Consider the following 12562-nt stretch of genomic DNA (forward strand, 5'->3'; position numbering starts at 1 on the left):
AGCCTGCTGTAGCTGGAGCTGTCCCTGCTGCCTGCAGGGGGTTGGACAGGATGCCCTTGGAGGGTCCCTTCCAATCTGTGATTGTAAGATCAGCACTATCAGGGAGGGCTCAGAACTGCAAGTGAGAATCTCCCCCTGCAGGATCTGCCCCAGTGCAGCTCTGAATGAGCAGGGCTCAGACCAATCCCATTCCTGTCCTGCCCAAGCCCTGCAGCTGGGGGAGGCAGGAAAAACTGACAGGCAAAATCTGTCCATGGTTCTTAGCTCATTGTTTATAGAAGCTGGGAATTAAACCAAATCCTGAAACATCCAGGGAAGAACTGGATTGTCTCCAGCACCAGAACAAGAGGACACAGTCTCAAGCTGTGCCAGGGGAGGATTAGGCTGGAGGTGAGGAGAAAGTTCTTCCCAGCAAGAGGAATTGGCCCTGGGGATGTGCTGCCCAAGGAGGTGGTGGAGTCACCAAAAAAGGCTTGGATGTGGCACTTGGAGCCATGGTTTAGTTGTCAGGAGGTGTTAGGCCTTAGGTAATAGGTTGGACTTGATGCTCTCTGAGGTCTTTCCCAACCTTATTGATTCGATGACTCTGTGATTCTGGAACACCTAACAACAGCCTTTCCCTTCTCCTCCCAGGTACACAAGAGCTGCCCATGGCAAAGGAAGGCAAAGAGAAGTGCAGAAGGAGGTGAGGTTGAGGTGGCCATGAAGAGCAGAGCTCAGTGTCACACCCACCTTTCTGTAGAACAGTGCCAAGGATCCTGTCCTCCTGGGCTTGCTCACTGCCCACTGATGTTCCTCCTGCACCTGAGTCTCTGGTGGCTGGCATGGAGCCTGGGCCTCCACTTTGCATGGCTGCCCTAAGCTCATGGAGATGGGGATCAAGGTGATCCCTCCCATTTCACTGGCAATGCCTGGAGATGAGAAACACAGCAATAAACTCTTTGCTCTCCTCATGCTGCAGAGCTTCACTGCAAACCAATTCACTCACAGACACCTGAGGGGAGCCTGCAGGAAGGCTGCAGAGAGACTCTTCCTGAGGGTGCCTAGAGACAGCACAAGGGGCAATGGCTTGAAGCTGAGGCAGAGCAGGGTTAGAGTGGAGCTGAGGAAGTTCTTCAGCAGGAGGGTGGTGGAACAGGCTGCCCAGGGAGGCTGTGGCTGCCTGCTCCCTGGGGGTGCTTAAGGCCAGAGTGGATAAGGGGCAACCAAGTCTAGTTGGGAGGTGTCCCTGCCCGTGGCAGGGGGTGGAGTAGATGAGCTCCGAGGTCCCTTCTAACCTGAGCCATTCTAGGCGTTATGAGTCTGTGAGATGCCACTCAGGGACACTTTGCCCCTCAGAGTCTACAGAACTGCCTGAGGGAAGGCCATGAGTGTGAGCTGGCAAAGCTCCCAAGGAACCCCCATGGCTGCAGCCAGGGTGGCACTCTGCTGGGGGAGGGGGCTGCTCCCTTGGGGTCTCCTGTAACCTGCCCACACAGCAGCATGTGGCACAGCCCTCCTGAGCTCCCTCAGCACTCCAACCCTCCTGCTGGAGGTCTCCTTCAGCCACCAACACCCACAGCTTTTTCTTCTCCTTTCTACCCAGACTCTGGTTTGCCATTGAACCCCCTCTAAAGTCACTTGCTCAGGGGCCATTTGCAGACACAGCCAAGCATCACCCAACTGCACCAAAGCAGCATCCCCCCCCACACACACACACAGCCTCACAACCTGCTGCAGCCTCCCCCCTGCACACTCCAGAGCCCCTGAAGAGAAGAGAGCAAGGGGACCACAAACAGCAGTGAATCCCTCCTGGAGCTGAGAACCAAAGCATCACTTCAGCTGGGCAATGTGGCACAGGTCTTTAGAGCAAGCCAAAGAGCAGCAAGCAAAGGGCTGAGCAGAGCAGGCAGGGGGGAGGCCTCGTACCGTGCAGCGCCAGCTCCTGCCCTGCCTGCGCGGGCACCGCGGCCGCCGCCACCGCCAGCACCGCGTGGCCGGCAGGCACCTGCTCAGCAGCCATGCCCGAGGCTGGAGCAAGGGCCAGCTGGGTTCCTTCTGTCAAGATCTTCTCCATCTGCATTTCTTTGGGGCTGTCATCTCCAAAGAGCCTTCTCTTGGCGCTGCCAGCCGAGGGAGAGCTGTAGCGCTCGTGGACGGAGATGGGGGACAGGGGCTGCAGGTCTGGGAGGCAAAAGAGACAACAAACAGCTTTAGAGGAGCAGCTTGAGGGGAGGCTGCTGCACAGCAGGGCAGAGGCTGCCCTGCAAAGTACAAACTGCAGCTCAGTTCATCACCCAGGCAAGAGCTGCTCTCCCTGCTCCCTGTGCCTTGGCAGCACCAACGAGAATCACAGGACCAGAGAACTCTTTGGGTTGGAAAAGCCCTCCAGGAGCACCCAGGGCTGGCACAGCCCTCCAGGAGCACCCAGGCCAGCATCAACCCAAGCCCACCCTGGCCCCAAGGGCCATGGCCACACCTTTCTTGAACCCCTCCAGGCATGGGGACTCCACCACCTCCCTGGGCAGCCTCTGCCCTGACCACTCTTTCTTCCTCTCCAAGACCAACCCCCAGCTCCCTGCAGCCTCCTCTCAGGGAGGGTCCACAGCCACCTGCTGTAGACTTGCACTAACTGTGCCCTGGTACTTTTGTAGCTATCCCAGAAGAGGCTTCTCAGTCAGGTAGCTACCACATGGAAGGCAAGAAGGGACCAAGGGAGTTTGCAGAGTGAAGAACAGGCAGGATCAGAGACTGCCTCCAGGCTGCTCAGCAGAGGGGCACCAGCTGCAAGTGCTGGTCTTCTGGACATGCTGCATTCCCTCTCTTCTGCCTGTCAAACTCTCTGTAAACCAACTCCAGTCAGGAGCCTCCACCCTCACCCACCCCCACCCCCCCCATCTCTGACTTTTTTGCTGCTTGCACACAGGACAGAGCTCAGAGGACTGTGCTCAGTGAGGCAGGGGCTAGCTGGAAGCCTTGGGCCAGGGGTGTTCCCCAAGGGGCAGTGCTAGGTCCAGCCCTACTCAGTGTCTTCATTGATGACCTGGCTGAAGGGACAGAGTGGACACTCAGCCAGTTTGCTGATTACACCAAACTGGGAGCAGTGGAGACAGCCCTCAGGCTGTGCTGCCATCCAGTGTGCCCTGCACAGCCTGGGGAGCTGGGCAGGGAGAAATCAATGAAGTCCAGCAGGGACAAGGGAAGAGTCCTGCCCCTGGGGAACAGCAGCTCCACGGAGCAGGACAGGCTGGAGGCTGAGCTGCTGGAGAGCAGCTCTGGGGAAGAGGACCTGGGAGTGCTGGTGGACAACAGGATGGCCATGAGCCAGCAATGAGCCCTGGTGGGCAAGAAGGCCAAAGGCAGCCTGGGCTGCATCAAGAGGAGTGTGGCCAGCAGGTCAAGGGAGGTTTTCATCTCCCTCTGTTCTGCCCTGGTGAGGCCACATCTGGAGTGTTGTGTCCAGTTCTGGGCTCCCCAGCTCAAGGACAGGGACTGTCTGGAGAGGGTACAGCAAAGGACTACAGAGGTGCTGAGGGGATTGGAACATCTCTGATGAGGAAAGGCTGAGAGCTGTTTAGCCTGGAAAAGAGAAGACCATGGGGGGAACAAGGTGGGAGCCAGGAGGATGGCCAAGTGCCAGGACAAGGAGTAATGGGCACAAACTTGAACATCAGAAGTTCCATCTAGGCATGAAGAGGAACTTCTTCAATGTAAGGGTGACAGCACTGGAGCAGGCTGCCCAGAGAGGTGGTGGAGTCTTTGGAGACTTTCAAAACCCTCTTAGATGTGTTCCTGTGTGACCTGCTTTGGGTGCCCCTTGCCTTGGCAGGGTGTTGGACTCAGTGATCTTCAGAGGGCCCTTCCAGCCCCCACCACACTGTGAGTTGCTCTGCTAGCAAGCCTGAAGGACAGAATGCTCTGGGGTTTGCCTTTCTGCTGAAGGCTCCTCACCACCTGTGAGGACATCAGCAAGAGCAGTGTCCTGTGCAGAGCAGAAACCTCCTGGGGTTCTGCTTTGGAGCTCTTACAGCTGGTCCTGCTGGGATGGTGCTCGTGGTGTCAGTGCCCAAGGAACATTCCCAACCCCAACCTCTTCCATTTGAAACCAGGAGATGTGTTTGGTACCAGATTCTCATACCCAAGATAAAGTCTCCCATGGATGTGGCACCATCTACAGGTTCAACTCCCTTCCACCACACCACTGCCCAGGACACCCCCAGCAAGAGCTCAGCCAGCTCCTTCCCAGCCAGCCTGGAGAGAGCAGCCTGCAGTGGCTTCTGCCAGCCACACAGGAGACAGCATCTCAGCAGGGACAGTGCACAGGGCCTAGAGCAAGGTCCTGTGAGGAGCAGCTGAGGAACTTGGGATTGTTCAGCCTGGAGGAAAGGAAGCTGACCTCCACCCCTCAGATATTGATAGATATTGATCAGATCCCCTCTCTGCTCCACCCTGCACAGCCCCAGGGCTCTCAGCCTCCTCTGCTCCACCCTGCACAGCCCCAGGGCTCTCAGCCTCCTCTGCTCCACCCTGCACAGCCCCAGGGCTCTCAGCCTCCTCTGCTCCACCCTGCACAGCCCCAGGGCTCTCAGCCTTCCCTTCTCCACCCTGCACAGCCCCAGGGCTCTCAGCCTTCCCTTCTCCACCCTGCACAGCCCCAGGGCTCTCAGCCTTCCCTTCTCCACCCTGCACAGCCCCAGGGCTCTCAGCCTTCCCTGCTCCACCCTGCACAGCCCCAGGGCTCTCAGCCTTCCCTTCTCCACCCTGCACAGCCCCAGGGCTCTCAGCCTCCTCTGCTCCACCCTGCACAGCCCCAGGGCTCTCAGCCTCCTCTGCTCCACCCTGCACAGCCCCAGGGCTCTCAGCCTTCCCTGCTCCACCCTGCACAGCCCCAGGGCTCTCAGCCTTCCCTTCTCCACCCTGCACAGCCCCAGGGCTCTCAGCCTTCCCTGCTCCACCCTGCACAGCCCCAGGGCTCTCAGCCTTCCCTTCTCCACCCTGCACAGCCCCAGGGCTCTCAGCCTTCCCTGCTCCACCCTGCACAGCCCCAGGGCTCTCAGCCTTCCCTTCTCCACCCTGCACAGCCCCAGGGCTCTCAGCCTTCCCTTCTCCACCCTGCACAGCCCCAGGGCTCTCAGCCTCCTCTGCTCCACCCTGCACAGCCCCAGGGCTCTCAGCCTCCTCTGCTCCACCCTGCACAGCCCCAGGGCTCTCAGCCTTTCTTCATAGCAGAGATGTTCCAGTCCCTCAGCCATTCTCGTGGCTCTCTGCTGGACTCTCCCCAGCAGGTCTCTGTCTCTTGTGACCTGTGGAGCCCCAAACTGGACAGAGTACTGCAGGTGTGGTCCCAGCCAGGGCACAGTGGAGGGGAAGGAGATGGTCCCTAAACCTGCTGGACAGCAAGGTACAAAGCAGCAGGCCCTGCTGCTTCTGAGCAGCCAGGCACAGAGCAGCGGCAGGTGACACCCACCACGGTCAGCCTCGCATCAGACCCGCAGCCAGACCTGCTCCAGCTCGGAAGGGAGGCACTGTCCCCAGGGCCTGCTGCCAGGAAGACACAGCAGTGGTCTGAGCAGGTGTCCCCAGACCTTCCTGGCCACAGATGCTCCGTTCAGAGCCCAGCCTGCTGCGTGCAGCAGGAGCTCTGCGCTCCCCTCCCCACGCCCTGCACGCACCGCGTCTGAAGCCGAGGTCTGTCCGCACCTCCTTCACCCGGGGGTGAACGATAGGAGAGGTTGGCATCACAGGCAGATGCCCAGCCCCACTTCCCCCACTGCCTGCTTCCAAATTACTGGGAAATATCACCTGAGAAAACAGAAACACTGGGGTCAGAACAAGCAGCCTCTCCTTCTGTGAGCCAGGCCAGGCCCCCCTCATCGGCAGGGGGTTGGGAACACAGCCCGGGGAGCTCCCAGGGCAGCCAAACACAGAACTTACTTCTTCACAGGTTGGGACCTTGTTTTCACAGGCCTGCAGGGCATGCCAGAGGACTGAGTCCCTGGTCCAGGCAAGACTCTCAAGAATTTGTTCCTCAATGCTGTTGAGATGCTTCACCATGTCCCTGGAGAGTCCCTCCTCAGAGCGAATCAGCACCTCGATGACCTGAGAGCAACAGAGACAGCAACTCAGGGAGCTGAGCAGCAGCCACCAGTGCACACACAGAGCCAGGGTGCTGAGCAGCACCCACCAGCTGCACACACACACAGCCAGGGTGCTGAGCAGCACCCACCAGCTGCACACACACAGCCAGAGTGCTGAGCAGCACCCACCAGTGCACACACACAGCCAGGGTGCTGAGCAGCACCCACCAGCTGCACACACACAGCCAGGGTGCTGAGCAGCACCCACCAGCTGCACACACACAGCCAGGGTGCTGAGCAGCACCCACCAGCTGCACACACACACAGCCAGGGTGCTGAGCAGCACCCACCAGCTGCACACACACACAGCCAGGGTGCTGAGCAGCACCCACCAGCTGCACACACACACAGCCAGGGTGCTGAGCAGCACCCACCAGCTGCACACACACAGCCAGAGTGCTGAGCAGCACCCACCAGTGCACACACACAGCCAGGGTGCTGAGCAGCACCCACCAGCTGCACACACACAGCCAGGGTGCTGAGCAGCACCCACCAGCTGCACACACACAGCCAGGGTGCTGAGCAGCACCCACCAGCTGCACACACACACAGCCAGGGTGCTGAGCAGCACCCACCAGTGCACACACACAGCCAGGGTGCTGAGCAGCACCCACCAGCTGCACACACACACAGCCAGGGTGCTGAGCAGCACCCACCAGCTGCACACACACAGCCAGAGTGCTGAGCAGCACCCACCAGTGCACACACACAGCCAGGGTGCTGAGCAGCACCCACCAGCTGCACACACACACAGCCAGGGTGCTGAGCAGCACCCACCAGCTGCACACACACACAGCCAGGGTGCTGAGCAGCACCCACCAGCTGCACACACACACAGCCAGGGTGCTGAGCAGCACCCACCAGTGCACACACACACAGCCAGGGTGCTGAGCAGCAGCCACCAGCTGCACACACACACAGCCAGAGTGCTGAGCAGCACCCACCAGTGCACACACACAGCCAGGGTGCTGAGCAGCACCCACCAGCTGCACACACACAGCCAGAGTGCTGAGCAGCACCCACCAGTGCACACACACAGCCAGGGTGCTGAGCAGCACCCACCAGCTGCACACACACACAGCCAGGGTGCTGAGCAGCACCCACCAGCTGCACACACACACAGCCAGGGTGCTGAGCAGCACCCACCAGTGCACACACACAGCCAGAGTGCTGAGCAGCACCCACCAGCTGCACACACACACAGCCAGGGTGCTGAGCAGCACCCACCAGTGCACACACACACAGCCAGGGTGCTGAGCAGCACCCACCAGTGCACACACACACAGCCAGGGTGCTGAGCAGCACCCACCAGTGCACACACACAGCCAGGGTGCTGAGCAGCACCCACCAGTGCACACACACAGCCAGGGTGCTGAGCAGCACCCACCAGCTGCACACACACACAGCCAGGGTGCTGAGCAGCACCCACCAGCTGCACACACACACAGCCAGGGTGCTGAGCAGCACCCACCAGCTGCACACACACAGCCAGGGTGCTGAGCAGCACCCACCAGCTGCACACACACACAGCCAGGGTGCTGAGCAGCACCCACCAGCTGCACACACACAGCCAGGGTGCTGAGCAGCACCCACCAGCTGCACACACACACAGCCAGGGTGCTGAGCAGCACCCACCAGCTGCACACACACACAGCCAGGGTGCTGAGCAGCACCCACCAGCTGCACACACACACAGCCAGGGTGCTGAGCAGCACCCACCAGCTGCACACACACACAGCCAGGGTGCTGAGCAGCACCCACCAGCTGCACACACACACAGCCAGGGTGCTGAGCAGCACCCACCAGCTGCACACACACAGCCAGGGTGCTGAGCAGCACCCACCAGTGCACACACACACAGCCAGGGTGCTGAGCAGCACCCACCAGCTGCACACACACACAGCCAGGGTGCTGAGCAGCACCCACCAGCTGCACACACACACAGCCAGGGTGCTGAGCAGCACCCACCAGCTGCACAGTCTGGTTGCTCATCTTCAGCACCACCAAGCAATTGCTTGTTTCAGGATCCTGTCCAAAATTTCTCTTCAGCACAGGAATTCCTCAGCATCCTTCTTGCACTTTCATCTTCCCAAACCCTCTCCAGTTCCCTTTCCCTCTGCAGTTCCCTTTCCCAAAGGCAGTCCAGCACTTGGGAGTGGACAAGTGTCTCCTTGATGCAGAACAAGCCACCCTGAGGGCACTGGAGGCTCTCCCTCCCCAGCACTAAGCACTTGCAGAGGGGAAGCACCAAGCACATCCATTGCTGAGGCAGCAAACTTGCTCGGGCTGGGGAGGTAAGAACCCAGCACTTCAACTCTCCTGCCCAGCACTTCAACTCTCCTGCCCAGCACCAAGAGGGCTGAAGGCAAGTTTGAAAGTTTAAGAAAAGGTCAGAAGCCTGAATGAGTACAGAGCAGGACAGAATAGAGTTGAAAGGGCCCTTGAGATCCCCTGCTCCAAGCCTGTGCTCTGATCCACTTTACTTTTGTCATCTCTGAGAGAGGAAGCTTCAGGCTATTTTTCTAGGGATGGAAGTGCCACCAAAATTCCCAGGACTTGCTGAGGTGTTCAGCTGCTTACACTGCAGAAAGCAGGAGCAAAATGACAGACATCACAAGGGGAACAAGGAATGCTGCTGCTCTCTTCTGAAGGCAAGGACTGCTGCTATCTTCAGCAGTAAGCAGCTGGGGATCCAGCACTGTGGCCTTCCAGGATCTGCAAGGGGCTCCAAGCAAGCTGGGGAGGGACTTTGGAGGGTGTCAGGGAGGGAGAGGACTGGGGGGGATGGAGCAGAACTAGAAGTGGGGAGATTGAGCTTGGCTGTGAGGAAGAAGTTGTTGCCCAGGAGGGTGGTGAGAGCCTGGCACAGGCTGCCCAGGGAGGTGGTGGAAGCCTCCTGCCTGGAGGTGTTTGCAGCCAGGCTGGAGGTGGCTGTGAGCAACCTGCTGTGGTGTGAGGTGTCCCTGCCCATGGCAGGGGGTTGGAGCTGGCTGAGCCTTGAGCTCCCTTCCAGCCCTGACAGCTCTGTGATTTTGTGAAAACAGGAGGCACAGAGGTGCATGAGGGAAGGATCAGACTGGCCAGGAGGGCCATGGTAGGCAGGAGGCACGATGGGGAAAGAGCAAAAGCAGAGAACACCCAGAGAAGAGAGCTTATGTTCTGCCACACAAAACAAAACTAAGGGGAGAATCCTATTTGACAAGGGAAACCTGAGGCCACTACCAGGAGCCAAAAGCAGCTATTGTGTCACTCCTGGGCAGAGGGAGCTTGCAGTTAGTAAGTATGAACAGCATCAACATCTGGGCTTGAACAGCACACACAGGAAGCCTGTGTTTGATCATTACAGCTTATCATTCACCAAATGGCTCTGCTTCAAGTTTCAGCTTCAGCTCCAGCACTGCACACTGCAGAGGATATCCTGAAGGACAACCAGAACTTAGAATAGGCAATCACAGAAGGGTAGGGTTGGAAAAGACTACTGGAGATTGAGTCCAAGCTCCCTGCCAGAGCAGGGTCCCTTGGAGAAGGTCCCACAGGGGCATGCCCAGGGCGGGGTTTGGATGTCTCCAGAGCATCCAGTCCTCCTCCTAGGTGACTACCAAGGAAGGAAGAGCATTATCCTCTCAGCCAGTTTTACTACAGGTCCAGCCCCAAGAGTTTTTCTTTACCTTATAGAAATAGAAGGGCCTGAGGTCCAGCACCTCAATGATCCAGGGGAAGGTCCTGGGGGAGCTGTAGGCAAAGAGCACAATCTCCAGGCAGCAGGCCATGAGCGAGCGGTGGAAGACATCCTGCTCCAAGAGAGCCTGAGGAGAGCACACAAAACATCACCTGAGCTCTGAGGAGTGCTGTGGCATCAACACTACACAGCTGCTTGCTGCAGAGAAGGGCCACTGCTTTCTCCCACCTTCCCCAAGCTCCTCTTTTCACAGGGAGGGTTAGAAGGGACTGGAAGCAGATGAACGTCGCCAAAGCCACCACGCTTCCCATGCCAGGGCCATGGGAAAGTGGCCTCACTGGGACTCACAGAGCAGAGCAAATGCTCTGCTGACCAACTGGTATTACTAACTGGATAGAGAACAAAAGTTATCTGCCCATTAAGTGCTGATCCTAGAAGGCAGCACAAATTCAGCTGGTTACTCCTGGCAGGATTACACCACAGCAGTAAGGACTACATTTGAGCACCCTCACATCTGCCCTGTTAAATACTAACACTACATGCAGACTGCTCTGTTCCTGGAAGGGCCTGAAGATAACCCCCTGGAGGGTTGCAAGTAGTGCTCTCTTCTTTTACCAGCCCTTTACTTACAGTCAGATCCTTCCCCAGCAGTCTTCTTGTTTCTTGCACCACTATAGTCTCCAAGATTTTATAGTACAGGATCTCTGCCAGCTTCAGTCTGTTCACAGCAAAATCTGGAATGGAAAACCAACACAGGCCAAGTCCAACAATGCCTGCACAAAGGCTCTCAATGGACCAACTCCTGCTCTCCCCTCAGAGTGCAGGGGTGTGTGTCCCTGTGCAGGCTTCACAAATCAAAAGCAGGTTCAGACAGCCACCAGTCTCAGGAGTAAAGTTCTAGGAGTGCTGGAAAGGAAGCAGCATTGCCATGTTTCCAGTGAGGTCACCTTGCAGACAGCTGCAGCATTGGCTTTCCTATTTGCATTCAGTTTCCCCTAGGTTCTAAGCCTCAGAAGAACACAAGTCCCCAGTTTGTGCTAAAAGCTGCCAGCATGGCAGAGGTCGGAAGGGACCTCTGGACACCATCCAGTCCACCCCCCCTGCCAGGGCAGGGCACACAGGAACACATCCAGGCAGGTCTTGAAAGTCTCCCAAGAAGGAGACTCCACAACCTCTCTGGGCAGCCTGCTCCAGGGCTCCAGCAGCCTCACAGCAGGGAAGTTTCTCCTGATGTCGAGGTGGAGCCTCCTGTGTTGCAGTTTGTGCCTTGCCCTGTGGACAGCACACCACTGGTAACTCCTGCCAGCCACCCTTCAGATGCTCACAAAGAAGTCTTGCAGGATGCTCTCCCACATAACACACTGCAGAAATGGAAGGGTTTGAACACACAAAAGCTTTGTGGTTGAGCCAAGATGCTCAGGTGCTGCTGCAGCCACAGGACCAAGAGCAACAACAACAAAACCCACTCTGAAAACACAGAATGTAGCCAAGGCTACAGAAAACTGAACATCCAGCATGGGGAAGAGGCTCTGTGGGTGGGCTTGGCTAGCTTAAGTCCCAGAAGTTGCCAGCAGAAGCCATTCCAGACCTGCATTTGAATGACTGCATAGTAGCAACATCACTGCTCCTGCACAGCTGCACCATTTCTCCCCTAAGCCTCTAACTCCCTGAGACTTTTCCCTGCCTTCCAGAGAAAGACAATGGCTAAGAGCTGAGCCCAGGAGTGAGGACTGAAGAGAGGGGTTTGCAGAGTGGGTTCTATGGGAGATCATCCTGAGATGTGTGTCCATAGTGCCCATGCTCTCCTGACTGCCCTCTTTTGAGCTGCAAACCCTGGAGTCACTCTGTGAGGACCTTCTGCTCTTCACAGCTTTGTTTGACAGCAGTCCCTGCCTGCTGTGTCCCGGGTCGCAGGCAGCTGCACTGTGCTCAGCATCCAGCCCATGGGGCACCCCCACATCTCATTTGCCCTGCTTTCATGTCTGACACGTCCCCTGCACCCCAGGTCCATACCTATGTGAGATCCTGGCTGCTCATCAGCTGGCTGGGTGTAGCTGCAGCAGAAAGTCTCACCTATTTCCTTCACTCTGCTCACGATGCTCTCCAGAGGGCTGCGTGCACAAGACCTGAAGCAGACAGAAGCAGAGACTTGTGCAGAAATCCCAGAATCATCTGGGTGGGAAGAGACCTCCCAAGAGCATCCAGCCCAACCTGGAGGAAAGCTTCCAAGCTGCAGAGGACGAGACCTGAAGCCTCCCTCAGATTTTTCACCTGCTGCTGAAGGCTGCTTTAGAAACCATTACTTTGCACTTGGAATTTTAAGTGCTAACCCCAACTGTCCATCCTGCTTGATAACACAGCACCTGGACACCTTGCACTGTAACAGAGCAGGGCCTTGCTTTGCATGGACGTTAGGCAAACACTCAGCAGCTTGGCAGGAACTTACTGTTCAATTATTGCTTTCTGCAAGCTCTGCAGCAGCTCTGCTCTGCCTTTTACTCAGACTATTTAGTTTAGACTCAGCCTGCTCAAGCACCAACATCTTCCTCTGCATTTCCCTACAGCCACACACCCAGGAGAGCCTGATTTAAAGGCTGTGAAAGCTTAGGGCTGTGTCCAGTGGCCACTTCTCAAGATTCCCCAGCACCACACAGCAGCTACGAGGGCTGAGCAAGAGACTCTTGCCCAGGAATGCTCTGACTGCTGCTGGGGCCGAGCCCAGAGTAGTATGAAGGTGAAATAGAATCACAGAATGGTTTGGGTTGGA

At 57.5% G+C, this 12562-nt stretch overlaps 1 protein-coding gene across 1 annotated transcript in view; it reads right to left on the reverse strand.

Annotated features, from left to right (window-relative positions):
- Positions 1–12562, reverse strand: part of RBL1 (RB transcriptional corepressor like 1) — a 30617-nt gene that overhangs the window by 9087 nt on the left and 8968 nt on the right. Inside the window, exons 10-16 of the mRNA XM_054173666.1 lie at positions 11809–11921; positions 10426–10529; positions 9785–9922; positions 5914–6078; positions 5652–5781; positions 1909–2163; positions 733–911 (exon numbers count right to left, since the gene is read on the reverse strand). Coding sequence (XP_054029641.1) covers positions 733–911; positions 1909–2163; positions 5652–5781; positions 5914–6078; positions 9785–9922; positions 10426–10529; positions 11809–11921 — 1084 coding nt within the window. The remainder of the gene's footprint in view (positions 1–732; positions 912–1908; positions 2164–5651; positions 5782–5913; positions 6079–9784; positions 9923–10425; positions 10530–11808; positions 11922–12562) is intronic.

This window comes from Dryobates pubescens, chromosome 26 (genome assembly GCF_014839835.1).
Source record: "Dryobates pubescens isolate bDryPub1 chromosome 26, bDryPub1.pri, whole genome shotgun sequence".
NCBI lineage: Eukaryota > Metazoa > Chordata > Aves > Piciformes > Picidae > Dryobates > Dryobates pubescens.